Below are 22,775 nucleotides of genomic sequence, written 5' to 3'. Positions count from 1 at the left end.
TAATTCCTGCAGGGATTCCATTATCACCTCCAAAAGCACTGAGGGCTTAAACAGCCTACACACAGTCAGGTCCTCTCCGAGATTAAGGGCCTCCACTCGATCTGGTTCTGGCCCCCTAGAGATGAAACAGTAACTCCTGCTACAGATGACCCCAATTGGGACAGTAAAGGCATTGATATAAAGCCTTTCTTGTCCCAGCCCTCCTGACTGGATCTCCCCATCTTATGAATGTCACTTTTGCTGGGGCACTGCACTTTTTTTTTTTTTTGGGGGGGGGGATGGGACCCAGCATCAGCATTGCTGCGATCCCCAAGAATTCAGTGCGGTCCTTATTAATCATGTAAGCTTCAAATATCATACTGATGAATTCAGGGGGGAACCCCTGTTCAGGATGTCCAGAAAGCCCCTGTGGACACTCATGAGCTCCTTTCTGGGAATTTGTGGCTGCGCTTCGCCAGGGATGTTTTTCCTAGCCCTTGTACCATCTAGGAACTAACACCCCCTTGAGAGACAAAAGGAGGCTAAGTCAGTGCTCCCCCCATGCATTGCATGGCATATGGAACACAGATGATCCTCAGACAGCCATCCAGCACAAATCTGGCATGAATCCAATGTATCTTGACCTGAGGAGTCCATCACACTTGTTTTTGAGCAAAATTGAGGCATTTTGAGGCAGATAGAGGCTTTTAATTTCAAATCAGGAAATCCAAGATTGCCACAGAGGCAGCAATTTTAGTGCCAAAAACGGCCCAGGGAAGCTTCATTGAGGTCCAAAAACTAGCAATTTTGGGATTTTAGAGGTGGGGGACCCTGGCTTTAACCCCCAGAACCCCAAAAACCTGCTTTTAACCACCCCTTCCCAATTTTGTTTTTCAGGCTGTTAGCCTCTTACTCACTGTGCAATGCTGTGTGCTGGGAGCTACTTGTGCTGAAGATGCAGACAGCTTACAGGGAGAACTTCTGCCTCAACAAGCCTGGATTCCGGACTGCTCGTCTCTTCGGACTGCCACTTGGGCCTCAACAAACTGGCTGAAGACCTCAACCCCCACCAGAACCTCAGACAAGGGGAAGAAAGCAGTTGGTTCTGATCTTGGAAAAACTGCCACAAAGCCACTTGGTCTGCGCTCAAGCCCAATGCGGACAGAACCTGGGTGAGTCTTGCTCCCAAGGGATCAGTCCCTGAGCCCCCAAACTTTTAGTGCAAGCTGTCCAAGTTGGTGCACTACAAAGCAGTCTGCACCCTTGAAGCAGACCCTTGCCATTATACTCTCCCAAAGCCAGAGATGCCTCAGGATTGGGATCCTCTGCAACACCAAAAAAGCCTGGCAAACAGTAAGCAAAACCTGAATTTAAATGAAAAATAAACATGAGCAGAAAAGACAGGCTCCTACCATCTAGCTTGTAGAGAAACAACTGAGGAATTGGAGGACAATCTAGAAGGATGGGAAGGGGAACAAAAGAATGCTAATGAGGCTCTCTACAAGAATTCTTGTGAGAAGGGGTTGACTACCTGAAAGTACAGGAATAATCTGTCTGTCGCACTACAAAGCAAAGTTGCTTACCTGTAACAGATGTTCTCTTTAGACAGCAGGGGAATGCAGCCACACATGTTGAAGTCCTCTGACTGAGCCTGTGTGCTTTTGGCTTACTATTGTATTTTCCCACATATAGGCCGTCCCCATGTATAGGCTGCAAAAAATGCCTATAAGAGTTTTAAAGCTAGTAGATAAGCCGCCCCATTGTATTAGCTGCGGCTTATCTACCAGTAACTGGGGCGGTCTATACAAATTTTTAAAAATCATCCCCCCCACCTTACCTCCCTCGCTAGATGGCCTGAATCGCTGCCGCCTCGAATCGTGGCCAGCGGTGCAGGGCAGGAGAGATCTTTTTGATCTCCATCCCAGCCCTGTGTTGCTTCCTGCATGCCTTTGCCATCAGTTCTCGCAGGACTTGCGAGTCTCGCAAGAACTGAACTGACAGTATCAGTACGCAGGAAGCAGCGCGGGGCTGGGATGGAAATAAAAAAGATCTCTCTTGCCCTACATCATTGGCCGCGATTCAAGGCGGCAGCGATTCAGACTGTCGAGCGAGGAAGGTAGGGTGGGGGGAATGATTTAAAAATTTTTACATAGGCCGCCCCTTATAACTAGGCCGTGCCCCATACACAGGTTTGTAAAACCCATGCATAGACTGCGGCCTATATAAGGGGAAATACAGTAAGCATGTGCAGGATGCCTTACACCTGGAGCCCCTCCCTTCATCCTATCAGTTCTGTCTCTAGCAATAACAAGTTGAGATAAGGGGATGGTGGGCGGGCAAGTGTGGCTGCATTCTCCTGCTGTCTACGGAGAACACAGGTTACAGGTAAGCAACTTTGCTTTCTCCGGAGACAAGCAGGGGATATGCAGGCACACTTGGTGGTGAGTCCAAAGCTGAAAAAGCAGATGGGTTGTGGATATAAATCACAAAGCAAATAAATTACATAAGACTGATTGTCAAAAACGAACGTCTTATGCTAAGCTTTGGTCTGCAGAGACGGAGGCATCCTGAGCTCTCCTGTTTGTTTACATAAAACATAGCTCTGAATGAGAATATTTCTTTTGCAAATCCATGGACAGAAGGTCTGTTCGGAGTTCTAAGTGATTGATATGCAGGGTCTTTTCGTTTGTTGACCACTGACCCTGAGATTTGAGGCTGTTGAGCTACGCCCCCCAGCCCTAGTGGGAAGCTTCGGTTGTTATGGTAAGTAGTGGAGGTGGAAGTTAGAATGGACATCCTTTTTGCAGGAAGGTGTAATGAAACCACCACAGGAGAGAATCTTTGAACTTTGAAGGCAGAGGAATCAGCTTTGAAAGTGGATGGAGGCATTGATTCCAGTGTAGCTTCAGGTGCCACTGTAGTGGACACATGTGGAATCTGGCATGTGGCACTAGCGAATGCGATGCTGCCATGTGGCCTAAAAAGTGTAGTATAGTTCAAGCTGGAAGGGAAGATTGCTTTACTTTGTCTGCTAGCGTGATTATGGCCTGATGTCTTTCCTGAGGAAGATAGGCCCTTGAAGATGTTGTGTTTAAAAGTGCTCTAATGAACGTGAGGGGGGAGGAAAGAAGCAGCAAAGTTTGCTGCCTCGATGCCTTCTTCATAGTGAAGATACAGAGGAATCCTCTTTAAGTTGTGAGACTGCGGCTTGCACTTTTCTCCAAACAAGCTGTCTCCCAAGCAGGGAGCATCTGCCAACCTGTCAAGGAGGCCATCTCTGAGGTCTGATGCTCTTCGCCATGCTGTGCATTGGGCAGCTATAGCCACTGCTGCAGTTCTAGTCATCATATCATAGGCATTATAGTTGAGTTTAATTAAGTGGTAAGTAGACTCCTGAAGTGCTACATGAAGATTTGGAATGGCCCCTGAGAGCCTTCCCAGAAACATCCACTGTTAACAGCAGCATCCCAGTGATTTTCTGTTAGAACATGTGAGGGACACCGCTAAAGTTGCCGCTGGTGAAGAGGGAGTATCACTCCTTTGGATAAGCTTCTTTTTATGACCTGGTGCAACTGCCAGTATTTTTTTCTCTGCCGGTGTTGGTGGCGCTGAGCTTTCCCCCCCTCCCCCCGGTGGTACCGAGACAGGGCCCTAGGGTGAGGGAACAAGCAGTTGTAGCTACTGAGGTTCCAAGGAATAGGTCAACAGCAGCCCTGGTGGCCAAAGCAAAACTGACCTAGGTATGCTTCTCAGTAAGGAGATAGCCCTGCAGGATTTAAGGAAAAATAAAAGCAAAAACCACCAAAATACTCACTTCCATCAAGTTGCAAAATAATTTTAATGATCAGAATGTGCCAGAGCATTTCAATGCATTCAGATGCAGCAAAATAAACAAAAGAGAAAAATCCTGTGAAGCTCTCAGGATTTCCCTGCAAAAAGGAAAAAAGAAAACCTTTACTTTTTTAAACAGTTCTTTAACAGAGTTCTTTACTCCAAGCCTGCCTAATGCACACTCCAGGTAAATCTTTATATGTTTTAGTAGTCCAGGCACTCCAAAACTACCTGTACTCACTGAAGCCCCCAGCTAAACAAAAGAACAGCGCTGGGGTCAGGAGAATTGCCTTAGGTTTGCTTTAAGTTGTAGCTCAGAAAATAACTCCAAAATACCCACCCTGATTGTGGCAAACCTCTCCCACATAAGACAATCTCAACTCCATCCTGTAAGGTAAAAACAGAAACTTGTAGCCAGCACACAGCAGTGCACAAATCATAGGAAAAACCCCCACCTTTTCCTTCAGAAAACAAACTGGTTGGTGCCCCACCCCATACAAAGTCCAAACAACTGGGGTCTTGAAACACAGGGAACTGGACCTTGTTTCCACAAACAGTCCAGTTCAGGTAGCCAAGAAAAGGAGAAATATCCTCAAAGGAAAAACAGCAGCAGCAAAACAGGGTTCTTCTAAAAAGAGTTCCAAACTCAGAAAACCACCTACAGCAATGTTCTCAGTAGTGCTTAGTCACCACACTTACGTCCATTCTTTCTGGCTCTTGGCACAGACCTGCAGAAATCAGTTCCTCTTCCACTTTCATTTGTTCTTCTGGTGAAGTAGCTGCCAAGTCCATAGAGGATCCAAACTAGATAAACTGACCTCTCTTTCAAACAAGTAACCTTAGCATGGATCATGATCAACAATATATGAGTCACTCAGAAACGTGAAACTCTTCAAGGAAGGAACGCTCCCCCCTAGAGATGAACCAGAGTTTGCCTTCCAGTCATTCCAGTCACTGTTTCAATGCTGGTCACGCTCCACGTTTGGTTACAAAAATAAATAAATAAATAAAGATTACAATCTTGCAACTTCTTGTGTGAGAGTTCTTTCTTATTTTTTCTTTTCTTATAAAGCAAACATCACTCTATGGATTGTAAGTAATGTGGTGACTTAACTTCATAACTGTGACCAGCATTGAAACAGTTGCAATGACTGGAAGGCAAACTCTGGTTCATCTCTAGGGGGGAGCGTTCCTTCCTTGAAGAGTTTCACGTTTCTGAGTGACTCATATATTGTTGATCACGATCCATGCTAAGGTTACTTGTTTGAAAGAGAGGTCAGTTTATCTAGTTTTGGATCCAAGCATTTTTCTGACTTCCACTAGTATCTGAACTAGTATTACCCCTACGACTCCTGAAGTCCATAGAGGAGCCAGACTCCTCTACTTCCATAAGGACTGGGCCATTACCCTGCTTGGAGCTGGAAACCTCTTCAGGGGAGAAGCTTGTTCCTCGTCCCTAACCTCTCTAAAAATCTAGAGAAGTCTGCAGGCTTTTCAGGGGGAGAGCCACGTCCTAACCTGCCTGAGCTTGTTCTGGCTTGTGGCACTCTTGGGCTCACTGGAAAAATTACCTGGCTTGTTCCAACCAGGTTCAGGTTTAAAACTGGTGTTTCTAGAACTGTTATGAGAAGTGTAGTTTTCCCTATCCTCCCATTCAGAGGCAGTAATCTCATCAAGCTGTCTATCTGATCTTGTGGTTTGAGGGTTTTGCGAATTCCCTTTTGGGTCTTTCTACCACCCTTCTGCCAGATTTAACAGGGACCACGCCAGGCTCTAAGCCTGACTGGTCACATGGCAAAGTTGGCAGCCTAGACGCCTTCGTCACAATTCCGGCTGAAAGAGGGAGACAGCCGCTGTCCATGGTATCAGCCACGAAGCAAAAAAAGATGTTTTCGCAGTCTTAAAGCTTGCAGTATTTTGGCGTTTTTTAAGACTATGCCTATTGTACATCGATGTGTTTTTTAAAAAATTTTATTAATGGTACCCGGCCGCCTTTTGCCCCCTGCAGTTCGTTCCAGTGTTCTTCTTCGTTCTTGGCGTTTTTGCTGGAGGGCCTTGGTCATGTTGTTGGGAGGTGACTCTCAGGTCTCGGATCAGTTGTCTATTTGGGGGAATCCGCAGTTCCTACCTGGCAGCGATAACCCCATCTTTACGCATTGGTCTGGAGTGGGCTTGATTCTTCTTGAACATTTATTGGACATTGAAATCCTGGGATGCTCTTCCCGTGTTTGGGGGTGCTTAGGGGTGGGCGGTTTATTTGCGTATAAACAAATTTACCATTATGTGGAGTCCCTGGCTCGCCCAGGCCTACGGTTTCGTTTGGGACACCAACTTCGTCTCTTTTTTGCCCAGTTTCAAGATAGTGGCCTGACGGTGTCTGCGTTGCATGGCGCTTTAAGGAGTCTCTCTCCTCAGAAATCTTATGAGGCTTTGGGGCATCACTGGGGGAAGAGATCTGGGTATACCTGTCGAGTCGAGTCCTTTAAGTTTCCTTCCCTTATTAATCATATTTCCTCTATATCTATTAGCGCCGAACTGAGGGAATGCCAATTTCGAGTGGTCTATCGAGCATACTTTCCCCAAGAGCAGGTGCACAAAGCAGGGGATATTTCTTCCCAGACCTGCCCTAAATGTCAACAGGGCTATAATTAATTTTAACATGCTTTTTGAGGTTACCCTCACGTGAAAAGTTTTTGGAGGGCCGTACTCCGCTTTCTGGAAAAGCTTTTTGGCCAATCTCTTTCGATGTCGCCGGTAGGCTTACTTCTGGATCGGTATGAATCTTTGCGGGTGTCTGCTCGGGGACAACGGAGGCTGATTTGAAAGGCTGCTGTTTTAGGTAAGAAGTGTATGGATGCAACCGACTGAACCTGCTTACTGGGCTTGGAGGAATCGCTTTCATAACTTGATGCTCTTGGAGCAACGCCATGCCCGCTTGTCTTTAAAGCAGAAAAAAGTTTTTTTGTAAATCTGGGACTCCTATGTTCAATTGCTTTCCCCTAGGGCCAGAAATCTGGTCTTAAACTCATCCTAGGAGATGATACCTCATGTCCTCGGATGCTTCCACGGGATGTTTGGTATGGTGTTTGGCTGAGTATGGATGGTTGGTATGGATGTTTGTTGTTAGTAAGCTGGGGAGAGTGAAGGTGGTTTCAGTGGGAGGACTGTCGGGGTTGGGGATGTCTCTGTTCGGTGCTTGCTGAGTGGCATAAGAACACAGCTTGGTCAGCAGTCCTTCTGGTGTGTTTGTTTTCTTTGGGGAGATGGAGGTGGTGGTATGGGAATTTGGATTCCAGTATGAGTTGAGTGTCTGCAAAAGGGAGGAGGCAGGGTGGGGGATGGGGTATAATTACAAAACATGTATTGTTGTACTTTTGATTTTCTCGACCTTGTTATGCTTTTGCTTTGTTCTGTGTGTTTGCTGGTTGTACTACAATAAAACACGATTTACACTAAAATTAAATTAATGGAAAGAATTAACACTAAAATGGCTAGAAAGCCTTTTGGCTTTCTTTTTCCTTTTTTTTTTTCTCTGAGGAGAAAGAGGGGAGAGCTGCGACTGTACAGGAACAGTTGAAGAAAAAACTGACAGGATGAGGGGAGGGGCTCCAGGTGTAGGGCATCCTGCACATGCTCAGTAAGCCAAAAGCTTACTATAGCTAGGGGAGAGCACCGACACACAGGCTCAGTCAGAGGACTTCACCAACAAGTGTGCCTGCATATCCCCTGCTTGTCTCCGGAGAAAATAGTGATATAGTGTCGTCTTCATAATCTGCTTAACTTTCCGAATACTTGCTCCCTTAACAAAGCTCATTCAGGGCCCCTGTGAATTCTGTAACACAGTAGGTTATCTACCAACTTCAAGGTCATCGCAGGACGAGCAATAGTCAATAGTGTTACTTTGAATAGAGAGATTATATAGTAATATACAGAATAGTATATAAATTATTAGGTGGCAATTCAGCCTAGATAAATCAATAAGATGATGAGACTTAAATAATCTCTGACAGTTAGATTAATTTGTTTTTAGGTGCGACATAACTTGTACTCTCAGAACCTTCTGAAGTCTACTGAAAAGTCCCTATAGGAACAAATAGCTCTTTGATAAGCTGAAAACTGAACAAAGTTTGCCGAGGTGTATATAAAGTTCCTAATTCCAGAGAAAATATTTGCCAGGTATTTTCTTCCTTGGAGGGTATGAATACTGTATTTTACTTATACACTATCTTAAATTTCAAGTCATCTTGGGTTGTCATGCCTCTTTTATTGGCTTTCTCTGAAGCCTGATTCCCACTCACCTCTGCTTCAGCTTGGACCCTCTGACAGCGATACTGGGCAACCAACCTGTCTGCTTGAGCAAGAGCTAGTGCCTTGGCTTCTAGAAGATCTTGCAGCCTGCTTTCCTTAGACTGCAAGAGCAAATGCTGGATTAATGCCACAGAATTGCAAACATTTTTTTCTAGAATAGGTACACAATGTAGGTTCAAAGCTCACTCTCTTTCCTTCATCATATACCTTGACTGTATGCATAGATAGCTTTCAGGCCTATGTAAGAATCTTTCTTTTAAAGAACGTGCATTGCACTGAATGTAAAGATGTTTTGATGCAGAATCATTGGTTAGATTTAAGCTTGCTGTATTAAATTTTAAAATACTTTTCAAAGATAAAAGCAAATAGCTTCCTAAGCTTTGATTTCCTTCTCACATTCTGATTTTTCTCTTCCCCCATCTTCTCATGTCTCTGTTCATCTTTTACTTTTCTACCTCTCACCCCTGGCACTTCCCCATCAACATTTCAGAAATGACTCAAGAAGTGGCAGTAGCTGGAACAGCAAGGAAACCCACTCCTTCTTATCCATGGGCAAAAAGAGATTAAGTTCTTACCTTGCTAATATCTTTTCTAGTAGATAGGTGTGTCATTCTGGACTGTAGGGTATTCTCCCCATGCTCATAAGCTGTGCAGAAGGAATCCATTCCAGATTTTCAACTCCTCCTCCTTCTCCAGAAAGCTATGCTGCCCCCTTCAGTTTATACCAAGCAGATGAAAGCATAAGAAGGACGAGTACAGGGTTACTCCCTGAACTACAAATCTATTTTACTCTGAAAGTATAACAAACATGTCAAACATTTCAAGTGAACAATTGAAACATCAAAATAACAATACCAATCAGAAACATTTATGGAACTCAAACATTCCCCAATGTGATAAAGCAGCAGATCATTCTTCAAACCCTTGAGGTCTACCTGACATCAAAATCTGTGTGCAAAAGGAAAAACTGAAGGGGGTAGCAGAATCCTCTGTAGGAGGAGGAGGAGTTGAAAACGTAGAATGGATTCCTTCTGCATGGCTTACAAGCATGGGAAGAATACTCTACTCTCCAGAATGATTCACCTGTTGTACTAGAATTCCTGGTTACAAAGAAAGGAACTAAACACAGAGCAGTGATGGTAACTAAAGAGAGATGCATTTTCTCATGGTCATAGACTGCCATTACCTACAGCCTAATGGCCCAATTCCCTTAATCTGGTGACCTGGCTGTAAGGATGCTGATAAGAACACGCAATTGCAGCTCATAATGGCTATTTTTCCTTAATGCAATATTTGTACTCACTGCTAAAGCCAAAAGTTTCTGCTCGTAGATGTCCATAATATCAGAAATTCTCACATCATTGACCTGTTTTAACTAAAAAGATATTAGCACATTAAAGAAATATGAAACTCACTACACAAGCAAAACTAAAAGGTAAACCAGTATTTCCACATGCTATATGTGGTCGCAGAATTCAATAACATTATCAAACATTCTAGATTAGTGATCTCAAACTCGCGTCCACAAGCTGCATGCGGCCCGCCAGGTACTATTTTGAGGCCCACGGTATGTTACTATTGTTCTGGAATGTTGCCCGCCTCACTGCTGTAATCTCACACAATCGTTTTCCTGCATCTGTATGCAATTGTCCTCTCCCGAGTCTGTACATAGTTGTGAGGTAGAGTGGAGAGGACAATCGCATACAGACGCAGGAAAGCACTTGTATGAGGTTACAGCAGTGAGGCGAGCAACTATCCAGAACGTAAGATAACCACTGGAGGCAGTGCAGCTTGTGCATGTGTACGTAATCTTGTGAACTCCTGGTGGTGACTGCTTGATGTACTATGGCGGTTGTGTCCGGTGCTGGAGGAGGTTAGAGCTGAAGGCGGTTGCGGATGCAACCACCGGACACTTAAGGCACAAGTTTTCCAGACACAAGTCAGATATTGATCCTCCCCTCTACAAAAAAGCCTAGAGGACTACACCAAAATCTTGTCTCTTGCAGTTGATACTTTAGATTAGAATCTAAATCACAATTTTGCATTATGTAAAACTCTTTATAGTTTATAAATCTTTCCTTAATTGCTTCTGATAATTTTGACTATACACAGCTGAAAACAGTGCAACACGCAAAAAGTGAAAAACTATCAAACTTCACTTTCTGCATGTTGCACTGCTTTCAGCTGCGTATAGCTGAAATTATCAGAAGCAATTAAGGAAAGATTTATAAACTACACGTATAACGAGTTTTACCTCATGCAAAGTTGTCATTTCTTTAATAAGACATTATTTTTTCTGCGACCCTCCAAATATCTACAAATTCAAAATGTGGCCCTGCAAAGCATTCGAGTTTGAGACCGCTGTTCTAGATCAAATGTGATGAATGCTATTTGGACACATATTGTCACTGAAGAGACTGGAGCATTTGGTGATACAGCATCATAAAATGTCAACCCATTTGGCTTGAAAAAGATTAGGCATATAAACTTATATGCCTCTTTAGTGAACAACTTTCTAAAAAGTCAGCTTGCATACGTGACATACCAATTTCTATATTCTTGGTATACCACAAAAAAAAAAAAAATTCTAAGAAATAAGTCTTCATTTCATGACCCCCTCAACCAATGGATAAAAATCCACAATATTAAATATTATGTAGGAAATCAAGAGTAAAAGAACACAAAAGGATATCAAACTGTAAGCACCTCTATTCCAGTGTGAAATTTCTTAATAAGCTCATGAATGCTTGAATCTGATAAGACCTCATTCGAAAGATGTGAAGCTGGATCCTTTGTTCTAGTGCTAATTGGCATTTCCACATGGATTCTCTTGGAGGTGTGCTCTGCTTCCTGCTGCCTGTATGCATTGTTTGCTGCAATGCTCTCTCCCAGCCTATAGGCAAAAAAACAAACGCAAGCATTGTCTCACTTCCGGTTCACCACACAATTGTTTCCCACGTATTCATCTTTATAGGACCCTCAGGGATTCCTGAAGAAGACTTTTTGTTGAAACGTGGACCGTGTTGGGTCCTGTATCTTTAGCACCCTTTCTATTGCAAATGCAAGCAGTGTCTCACTTCCGGTTCACCACACAATTGTTCCCATGTATTCACTTTTATAGGAACCCCCAGGGACCCCCGAAGAAGATTTTTTGTCGAAACGCAGACCGTGTTGGGTCCTGTATCCCTAGCGGACTAGGTCCTTTAAGGCTTTAATGTGGATAACCTATTTTTATGTGGATGAATTTATTTCTATGTGGATGAATTTATTTTATGTAGATGATTTCAGTGTATCTTTGGAACTTTGACACTTTCAAATAAAGTCCATTTTGGAACATCGTCACTCCACAGAGTTTTTTTGGTTTTCTCTCCTAGCCTATGGCAGAAGGAAAATTTGCTGAGATTTACCAGGAAAGTCCCACAATGTTTTAGCTGCTTTGTTTGAATATCTTCCAAACCATGCAAAGCTGTTTTAGGCAGAGCTCTGCATTTCTCTCAGAACCTGAGTCATTGGCAAACTTTTTTAATCCGATAAGATCATAATTAAGATCATAATTACTTGTTGAATGAAAGATTAGGTTCTTACCTGGATAATCTTCTTTCTTTTAATACACACAGGAGTCTGTATGTTAGGTGATCAATTCGTACTCTCAAACTGCTTTCAGTAGAGTGTCAATCCCATCTTTCAGCTCCTCCTCCTTCACCTGTGGAGTATAGCACCCTCTTCAGTTTGTACCAAAGCAATATATCTCCACTGTAACAGAAGAAGGGAGAAGGATGGCACAGGGAACTTTTCTGGATATATCATACATTTCTGTTCTGCTCTGTAACTCATTAAAAAGAATAATTAACATGAACATGCAACATAGATGAAACCATGAACCAAGCTGCTGTGTGCAACTAGCATTAATTTATGCACACATGTTCATCCAACTGACAAAAGAACTCCAGTTCCAGACTATAGAGTTGTTTGAGGCAGAAAGCAGGCAAATTGCAAAACCCACTTGGCGGATTGTACAGACTCCTGTATGCATTAACAAAAAGAAGATTATCCAGGTAAAAAACTAATCTTTCATTCTATTACATAAACACAGGAGTCTGTATATTAGACTTTAGATCCAGGATCGGTCTCCAGTGTTCTGTGTCTTTCTTGGGCACTATTAAGTATATGTGGAGTATCTGCCAGAGCCCGATTCTTCTTTGGGAACTGGTTCTATGGCTTGAATGTCTAATAACCCTAGACATACAGTGTCAGACGATTATGGTAGAACAGATGAGGTTGCCCAAAAATTGAGGACCCAAAATCGGCATTCCCTCTAGCCGCCATATCCACTCTCACTACATTGTTTACTCTCATGTGGGTGAGGGGGAGGGAGTTCATGTAGAATAATGAAAAATGGATGATGAGAAGTGTTATCACATTTTGTTTATTGTTGTATTTTTGCAAAGTCGCCAATAAAAACTGTTAAACTTAAAAAAAAAAAAAAAAAAAAAGGTATGGAGGAGAGAAGATCAAGTAGCTGCTCTACAGATCTCTTCAGGTGCAACTGTCTGGGACTCCATCCATGAAGACACCACACTTCTGATTGAATGAGCTTTGAGAGAAATAGGTGGCTATTTGCCACAACCAATGTATGTCGACGAAATTGCCATGCAAATCCATCTGACAATAGAATCCTTGGATGCTGGTCTGTTTCTTCTGGATTGAATGGTTAGAGCAGAACGATGGTCAGAATCTCGAGAATCACTGGTCCTTTCCAGATACTGGAGTTTAACTCTTTCCACATCTAGTCTCTATAATATCTTATCTTGCTTAGTTGAATCCATAGGCTGAAAGGTGAGCAAACAAACTTCTTGGTTAAGGTGGAAGGCAGACACACTTCGGTAGGAAGGAAACATAGAAACATAGAACATAGAAACATAGAAAGATGATGGCAGAAAAGGGCTATAGCCCATCAAGACTGCCCACTCTACTGTCCCACCCCATTAAATCAGAGTGCTGCTCGACCCACATAGAGATCCCACGTGGATGTCCCATTTATTCTTAAAGTCGAGCACGCTAGTGGCCTTGATCACCTGCACCAGTAGTTTGTTCCAGTGATCCACCACTCTTTCTGTAAAGAAATACTTCCTGGTGTCACCATCAAATCTCCCTCCTCTGAGTTTGAGCGGGTGCCCCCTTGTGACTGAAGGTCCCTTAGGAAAGAATATGTCGTTTTCCACCTCGACACGACCCGTGACGTACTTAAATGTCTCAATCATGTCACCCCTTGCCCTGCACTCCTCTAGAGAGTAGAGCTGCAACTTGCCCAGTCTTTCCTCGTATGAGAGACCCTTGAGTCCGGAGACCATCCTAGTGGCCATTCGCTGGACTGACTCAACTCGAAGTACATCTTTATGGTAATGTGGCCTCCAGAATTGCACACAGTACTCCAGATGAGGTCTCACCATGGCTCTGTACAGTGGCATTATGACTTCAGGTTTACGGCTGACGAAGCTTCTATTGATACATCCCATATCCGCCTTGCCTTGTATGAGGCCTTCTCTACCTGTTTGGTAGCCTTCATGTCTGCACTGATGATTATTCCCAAGTCCCGTTCTTCTGAGGTCGTAGCTAGTGTTTCTCCATTCATTCTGCATGGATTTCTGCTGCCGAGATGCATCACCTTACACTTCTTTGCGTTGAAGCCCAGCTGCCATGTTGAGGACCAGTTTTCCAACTTGATCAGATCCTGCGCCATACCATCCGTGAGATCGCTTTCACCTACTATATTACACAGTTTGGCGGCGTCGGCAAACAGCGCTATTTTTCCCTGAAGCCCTCGGGTCAAGTCCCTTATGAATATGTTAAAAAGGGATGGTCCCAGGACTGAGCCCTGCGGCACTCCGCTAGTTACCTCCGATGTCTCAGAGAGAGTGCCATTGACCATCACTCTCTGAAGTCTTTCACTTAGCCAATCGTTGACCCATGCAGTTAGTTTCTCACCTAACCCCATCGATTTCATCTTGTTTAATAGTCTACGGTGTGGGACACTGTCAAAAGCTTTACTGAAATCCAAGTATACTATGTCCAGAGACTCTCTCGAGTCTAGCTTTCCTGTCACCCAATCAAAGAAGCTGATGAGATTGGACTGGCATGACCTGCCCCTAGTGAATCCATGTTGACAGGGATCCCTCAGATTCCCCTCATCCAATATCGTGTCTAATTTCCCTTTGAGTAGAGTTTCCATGAGTTTACACACTATTGATGTGAGAGTTACTGGTTTGTAATTCGCAGCCTCCGCTCTGCAACCCTTTTTGTGCAGAGGAACAACATTGGCAGTTTTCCAGTCCAGGGGAACCCTCCCTGTACTTATGGAGAGATTGAAGAGCATGGCTAACGGTTCCGCCAAAACATCGCATAGCTCTCTGAGCACTCTTGGGTGCAGATTGTCCGGTCCCATGGCTTTGTTCACCTTGAGTCTTGACAGTTCTCTGTAAACATCAGCTGGTGTGAACTCAGACTCCTGAAATGGGTCATCCATGCTTTGCTTTGCATCCAGCCGAGGCCCGTGCCCTGGTGCCTCGCAGGTAAAGACTGAACAGAAGTAATCATTCAGTAGTTTGGCTTTATCGGAGTCAGTTTCCACATAATTCCCGTCTGGCGTTCTAAGGCGTACTATCCCGTTTGTGTTCTTTTTCCTGTCGCTAATGTATCTGAAGAAGGATTTGTCCCCTTTCTTGATGTTCTTCGCTAGAGTTTCTTCCATACGAAGTTTGGCCTCCCTGACTGCTGTTTTGACCGCTGCAGACTTTGTCCTGTATTCAATGTTTGCTTCTTTTTCCCCCATGCGTTTGTATGATAGAAATGCTCTTTTCTTCTCCTTGACGAGGTATGATACCTCATCTGTGAACCATTGGGGTTTCCTTTTTCTTTGTTGTTTGGTTACCGATTTTATGTAGCGGATAGTTGCCTCATGAAGGATCGATTTCAAGGTTGTCCACATAGCTTCCACATTATCAGTTACTTCTTGAACCTGCAGCGTCTGGTAGACGAAATCTCCCATGCGTGCGAAGTCTGTGCCCCTGAAATTGAGTACCCTTGTTTTTGTTTGTGATCTAGGGAAGCCTTTCTTAAGGTTAAACCATACCATGTTATGGTCACTGGTGGCTAGCGTCTCTCCCACTGAGACGTCCGAGACGCTTTCCCCATTCGTAAGTACCAGGTCCAGGATGGCCTGGGCCCTAGTGGGCTCTAGTACCTTGGTGTGGTATACAGACCTCCGAGACAATCGGAGGAAAAGGACGCAGAATTAATTGAAGACATTGAGAATATCACCTTACGGGGGGAGGCTGTTCTATTAGGAGACTTCAACATGCCTGATGTGGACTGGAACACACTATCAGCGACAACTTGTGATAGCAGGAGGATATTAACGTCCATGAAGGGAGTAAGGCTCAAACAAATGGTACTAGAGCCCACTAGGGCCCAGGCCATCCTGGACCTGGTACTTACGAATGGAGAAAGCGTCTCGGACGTCTCGGTGGGAGAGACGCTAGCCACCAGTGACCATAACATGGTATGGTATAACCTTAAGAAAGGCTTCCCTAGATCACAAACAAAAACAAGGGTACTCAATTTCAGGGGCACTGACTTCGCACGCATGGGAGATTTCGTCTACCAGACACTGCAGGTTCAAGAAGTAACTGATAATGTGGAAGCTATGTGGACAACCTTGAAATCGATCCTTCATGAGGCAACTATCCGCTACATAAAACCGGTAACCAAACAACAAAGAAAAAGGAAACCCCAATGGTTCACAGATGAGGTATCATACCTCGTCAAGGAGAAGAAAAGAGCATTTCTATCATACAAACGCATGGGGGAAAAAGAATCAAACATTGAATACAGGACAAAGTGTGCAGCGGTCAAAACAGCAGTCAGGGAGGCCAAACTTCGTATGGAAGAAACTCTAGCGAAGAACATCAAGAAAGGGGACAAATCCTTCTTCAGATACATTAGCGACAGGAAAAAGAACACAAACGGGATAGTACGCCTTAGAACGCCAGATGGGAATTATGTGGAAACTGACTCCGATAAAGCCAAACTACTGAATGATTACTTCTGTTCAGTCTTTACCTGCGAGGCACCAGGGCACGGGCCTCGGCTGGATGCAAAGCAAAGCATGGATGACCCATTTCAGAAGTTTGAGTTCACACCAGCTGATGTTTACAAAGAACTGTCAAGACTCAAGGTGAACAAAGCCATGGGACCGGACAATCTGCACCCAAGAGTGCTCAGAGAGCTATGCGATGTTTTGGCGGAACCGTTAGCCATACTCTTCAATCTCTCCCTAAGTACGGGGAGAGTCCCCCTGGACTGGAAAACTGCCAATGTTGTTCCTCTGCACAAAAAGGGTTGCAGAGCGGAGGCTGCGAATTACAGACCAGTAACTCTCACATCAATAGTGTGTAAACTCATGGAAACTCTACTCAAAGGGAAATTAGACACGATATTGGATGAGGGGAATCTGAGGGATCCCTGTCAACATGGATTCACTAGGGGCAGGTCATGCCAATCCAATCTTATCAGCTTCTTTGACTGGGTGACAGGAAAGCTAGACTCGGGAGAGTCTCTGGACATAGTGTACTTGGATTTCAGTAAAGCGTTTGACAGTGTCCCACACCGTAGACTATTAAACAAGATGAAATCGATGGGGTTAGGTGAGGAACTAACGGCATGGGTCAATGATTGGCTGAGTGGAAGACTTCAGAGGGTGGTGGTCAATGGCACCCTCTCTAAGACATCGGAGGTGACTAGCGGAGTGCTGCAGGGCTCAGTCCTGGGACCATCCCTTTTTAACATATTCATAAGGAACTTGACCCGAGGGCTTCAGGGAAAAGTAGTGGTGTTTGCCGATGACGCCAAACTGTGCAATATAGTAGGTGAAAGCGATCTCACTGATGGTATGGCGCAGGATCTGATCAAGTTGGAAAACTGGTCCTCGACATGGCAGCTGGGCTTCAACGCAAAGAAGTGTAAGGTGATGCATCTCGGCAGCAGAAATCCATGCAGAACATACACCTTGAATGGAGAAACACTAGCTACGACCTCAGAAGAACGGGACTTGGGAGTAATCATCAGTGCAGACATGAAGGCTGCCAAACAAGTAGAGAAGGCCTCATCCAAGGCAAGGCGGATGATGGGATGTATCAATAGAAGCTTCGTCAGCCGTAAACCTGAAGTCATAATGCCACTGTACAGAACCATGGTGAGACCTCATCTGGAGTACTGTGTGCAATTCTGGAGGCCACATTACCGTAAAGATGTACTTCGAGCTGAGTCGGTCCAGCGAATGGCCACTAGAATGGTCTCCGGACTCAAGGGTCTCTCATACAAGGAAAGACTGGGCAAGTTGCAGCTCTACTCTCTAGAGGAGAGCAGGGAGAGGGTTGACATGATTGAGACATTTAAGTACGTCACAGGTTGTGTCGAGGTGGAAAACGACATATTCTTTCCTAAGGGACCTTCAGTCACAAGGGGGCACCCGCTCAAACTCAGAGGAGGGAGATTTGGTGGTGACACCAGGAAGTATTTCTTTACAGAAAGGGTGGTGGATCACTGGAACAAACTACCGGTGCAGGTGATCAAGGCCACTAGCGTGCTCGACTTTAAGAATAAATGGGACATCCACGTGGGTTCTCTACTTGAGTCGAGCAGCACTCTGACTTAATGGGGTGGGACAGTGGAGTGGGCAGACTTGATGGGCTATAGCCCTTTTCTGCCGTCATCTTTCTATGTTTGAGCCGTACTCCCTTCATGGATGTTAATATCCTTCTGCTATCACAAGCTGTCGCTGATAGTGTGTTCCAGTCTACATCAGGCATGTTGACGTCTCCTAATAGAACAGCCTCCCCCCGTAAGGTGATATTCTCAATGTCTTCAATTAATTCTGCGTCCTTTTCCTCCGATTGTCTCGGAGGTCTGTATACCACACCAAGGTACAGGCATTTTTCTCCACCTCTGGCCAAGTTTACCCAGATGGATTCCCCAGTATACTTGACATCTGTGATCCTGGTTGTCTTAATGTTCTCTTTGATATAAAGTGCTACCCCACCACCTAACTTACCCTCTCTATCTTGTCTAATCAGGTTGTATCCTGGTATGGTTATATCCCACCCATGAGAGTCTGTGAACCATGTTTCGGATATAGCTGCTATGTCTATGTCTGCATTAACTATTTCTGTTTCTAGTTCTAGAAATTTATTCCCTAGGCTGTGTGTGTTAACATACATAGCTCTCCACTCTTTCTTTTTGCTAAGCTCTTGTTGTGAGCCACCCATTTGAGTCAAATTGTCTCCTAGCGATTCGCTCGGTAAGGTTAAGATCATGTGCTCAAGATCTACGCCGTAATATCAAAGTGCTCCGGGTTCTCCAGGGAAATTGCTCCTTGACCGAGAAGCCCTGTGTTTAATGTATCTGTCTTGCTGGAGACACACTATATCCACATACCAAGGCCGGTGAAGCTATCAGGATCAAATGTCCTGTGTGATTTGTGATTCTGTAGATGACCCGGCCCACCATGGGCTAAGGTGGAAGGTGGAAGCACATAAAGGAGACTCTCTTCTGGCCAGAGCTGGACTAACCTGTTTAGCCCTGTACTTCCCAGTTAGTCTCTTCAGCTGTAGAAGCAATTTACCTTTGCATGTTTGCTGAAGCCATCAAGTCAATAGCCAGTCTTCCCCAACACTGGACAATGGAGTTGAACGCTTGGTTCTTGGTGACTTGGTTCTAAAGTCTGCCAGCTGAGAAAGTTGGCCTGTGTGTTTTCCACTCCTACTACGTGGGCTAAGGAGAGTACCTGAAGATAAGCTTCCACCCACCTAAAGAACAGCTGGGTCTCCAGACTTAATGGAGCACTTCTGGTGCCTCTCTGTCTGTTAACAAAGCTACTAGGGTGGCATTGTCTGAGAACACTCATGACAGCCTTTCCTTCCAAGTGTTTTTCCAACACCCTCATCACTAGACAAATGGCTCAAAGTTCCAGACGATTTATGGACCACTTTCTCTGTGGAAGGGTTCATTGGCTCTGCACCAGAATACCACCACAATAGACTGGGGTTGGTTGTGTCACCCATGAGGAGATTTGGAGGGGCATGCCCTTCAATAAGAAGTCCCCCTGAAGCTACCAACGCAAGCTGTTCCTCACATCCCCTGACCAGGGAAGCTGCAGCTGGAGGGAATGATGCTGCAGAGACCACCTGGAAAGCAGGGAATTCTGAAAGGGGAGTATATGCACCCTCACCAAGGGAACTTCTTCCAGGGTGGCTGCTTTTGAGCCCAGTACTTGGAGATAATGCCAAGCTGTTGGATTCGGCATTGCTAAGAGCTCTACAATTTGCTTTCTGAGTCTCTGTTTGCGTGGTTCAGGAAGATGCAGCTCTTCACTGTGTTGAAGCAGACTCCCAAATACTCCAAACATTGGGTCAGCTCTAAATGACTCTTCTTGAAGTTGACTATCCAGTCTAGATGCTGTAGGAGATCCACAACTTGTCGCATTGCCTGCTTGCCCTCCAACCTTGATGGCACTCAGATCAGCCAATTGTCCAGGTATGAGTCTACTTGTACCCCCATCTTGTGGAGGTGTGCTATGACTACCACCATCACTTTGGTGAAGGTGCATAGCGCCATTGCGAATCCGAAAGATAGTGCCGCAAACTGGAAATGCCTTTGAAGGACATGGAATCTCAAATATTTCCTATGGTCTGGGAAAATGAGAATATGAAGGTATGCCTCCGTCAGATCTAGGGAGGCTAAGAATTCCCCCAGAGCCACCGCTGCAATGACTGACTAAACCATCTCCATGAAATAAGTACGGAATTCTCAGTGCCGCATTCAGACTTTAGATCTAGGATTGGTCTCGTCTTTTGTGCCTTTTTTACAGTAGCTGTATTAGAGAATCACTGTATCATGGTGGGAATGGCTCTGCAAAGCTGATCTTTGGGCTGCCAGTCAGACCTCATGCCTGACTGCACTTCCACTCTTGCAGACCGACAGACGCACACCAGTGTTGTGTGGAGGCAAGAAGATGCAGCTAGAACCAACGAGACATTGCCAAGCCTTTTAAGGGCGCCTAACAGCCTGTGCTTGACCTCTGCTAACAGTGGGTGAGACAACTTCAGGGATGGCCCTGAATTCCAGAGAAAGTAAGCAGGCTGGCTAACAGGTATCAACTGGGATTGGCCTGTCAGCTACAGACATAAGTCTGTGTGTTCGCGATGCAGGCAAAGTGAAATAAGCGCACCGAGCACAAGAATCCTGAAGAAAATAGGACTAAAAACACTGAATAAAAAGATAAAATGTGGAGAGCAGAATGAGCACATTACTGCAGGCACGGGTGGAGAAGGGAAAAACTGTAGATGGAGCTAAGGAACTCAGTGAAATACAGAAGAGGCATAGAGTAAAATCCGAACTGGATTCCTTCTGCAGATGGCACGCAGCCATGGGGACACTATTCACTTGTCTAGAATGTCTCACCTATTGCACTGGAAATAATCATGGCTCTTAAAAGATGCCATATGATCTTAGTACCAATGGCAAACCATAACATGGAACAATGAATTCAATTATAAAGCTGTGGTGACAAAGAAATTCCCAGTAAGTCAATAAAACATTAGAAATGGACACCTTTTTATTACATAAGACTATATTTAATGTGGGGATGGGGAGGTATGTTATGTGATTTAATGGGTTTATTCCCGATGAATGGGATGGGTGGGGGAGGGGTCTTTTTTATATGCATTTGACAATAATTGTTAGAATGTCAAGTGATTTGTACGAATTATCTGATTGAATTTTGTACACTTGTTGCAAGAGTTAAAACTGAATAAAGAATTAAAAAAAAAAAAAAAAGAAATGGTAAAAATAAACACACACATATATATAAAACAAACAAACCACTTCCAATGACATTTTTGCAAAATTAACTTAAAAGCTATACTTTGGTGCATTTTCACACCTCTGTGTAAAATTCAGGATTCAAAAAGGGAAATGCATGAAATTTCTTTTGAGGTTTCTTTTTTTAGGTGATTTAGGGCTTTTTACAAAGTCACGTTAGTGGCTGTCACACGGCAAACACGCCGACATCCTTTAATTCCCTATGGACGTCAGAGCAATGACTGTAGCAGCCACTAGTGCAGCTTTGTAAAAGGGGAGGGGGGTTAATGAACAAAGACTTTAATTTTTAATTTAAAAGATGTACCTCAAGCATAATGTACATGCATGTCTAATGATATAACTCACACTATGGCAGGAAAGTCTGGGATTGGAGCTGCTTCAAATAAAATGCGAAGTCCAGCCTGCACTTGTTCTCTGTGATCTGATGTTAGAGCAAAAGACAAAGGTGTGATCAAGCGATGATCCTAATGGAGAAAAACAAAAAAAACCCACAGAAGGACCTTATAGTAAATTAGTGTCAATATGCTCATAAAATTACAAGATGATTGCTCAAGATAGGTAGACTATAATTACTTAAAATTAAATAAATATCCTACTGCAGTTGAAATAGGCATGATTTGATATCTACAAAGGAGAAATTATGCATGCCATAGGTATGCATGCATATACATACACATATCTGAAACTAAACATTAACCACCATGGACAAAATTAGTCAAAGATAGTCAATGCTGGACCATATCCAGGCCCTAACACTGAATATCCGGGATCAATTCCTCATGTGCAAGCCCTAGATGAATACCAAATTCCCTTGGATTCCCCCCTCCTTTCCCTCTTGAAGAGGAATTGAGCTCTGGTCCAAGCCCCCACCTCTCATAGACCCCTCTGGGCCTACATCGAATATCACTAGTGGTCTAGGGGGGTCCTAAGGACAGGAACAAATCCCATTCACTCCTGCACACTGCAGCTCTCAAAATGGTCTCAAAATGGTCACCATAACCTCTTGCAGCAATCTTATAGTACTCATAAATACAGTTAAGACTAGGACCCCTTAGAGCACAAGGGAGATTCTAGGCAGGCCCAGAGGAGTGAGAGATCAGGCATGGGTTCTATTTTTCTTTGGAGAGGGAATCCAGAAACCTCAGTGCTGCTACTCAGAAGTTAACTGAGACTGGCCAATATTCAGACTGGTGCCCAGTTAGGATTTTGCTATCCTAACTTTAGTCATAAGCTTTTTTTTTTTTAAACCTATTTAGCATTAAACATAAGGAGGTATATTCATTGGAAAACAGGCTATATAATTTTAAATTGAAAAATTATCTTTTAAAAAAGTTACAGCACCCAAATAGCAGATATTATTTTTCCACTCTATGTATATCTTTTCCTTCAACCTGTCTCAAAAATCATGGCCAGAATGTACGCCTTCTGTCACAAGTAAAGGAAGGAAATTTTTAAAAGTGTTTATACATTTTATTTATTTATTCAATTTTCTATACCGTTCTCCCAGGGGAGCATTTATTCAGGTACCCAAGCAGTTTTTCCTGTCCGTCACGGCGGGCTCACAATCTAGCTAATGTACCTGGGGCAATGGGGGGATTAAGTGACTTGCCCAGCATCACAAGGAGCAGCGTGGGTTTGAACCCACAACCCACTGCGCCACACTCTCCCCACATGTCAACCACATAAGTGCTCTAGAACATTAGTCCTAGGTACTATTCTAA

General features: G+C 44.1%; 1 protein-coding gene across 2 annotated transcripts in view; it reads right to left on the bottom strand.

The window, feature by feature from the left end:
- Positions 1 to 22,775, bottom strand: part of CIP2A (cellular inhibitor of PP2A) — a 153,125-nt gene that overhangs the window by 64,662 nt on the left and 65,688 nt on the right. For both annotated transcript variants that reach the window (XM_033941528.1, XM_033941527.1), the window contains 4 exons: positions 21,400 to 21,518; positions 10,825 to 11,011; positions 9,422 to 9,493; positions 8,109 to 8,219 (listed from right to left, as the gene is read on the bottom strand). In XM_033941528.1, the coding sequence (XP_033797419.1) occupies positions 8,109 to 8,219; positions 9,422 to 9,493; positions 10,825 to 11,011; positions 21,400 to 21,518 (489 nt within the window). The remainder of the gene's footprint in view (positions 1 to 8,108; positions 8,220 to 9,421; positions 9,494 to 10,824; positions 11,012 to 21,399; positions 21,519 to 22,775) is intronic.

Source organism: Geotrypetes seraphini, chromosome 4 (genome assembly GCF_902459505.1).
Source record: "Geotrypetes seraphini chromosome 4, aGeoSer1.1, whole genome shotgun sequence".
Classification (NCBI taxonomy): Eukaryota; Metazoa; Chordata; class Amphibia; order Gymnophiona; family Dermophiidae; genus Geotrypetes; species Geotrypetes seraphini.
This window is presented reverse-complemented; position numbering and strand designations above follow the sequence as displayed.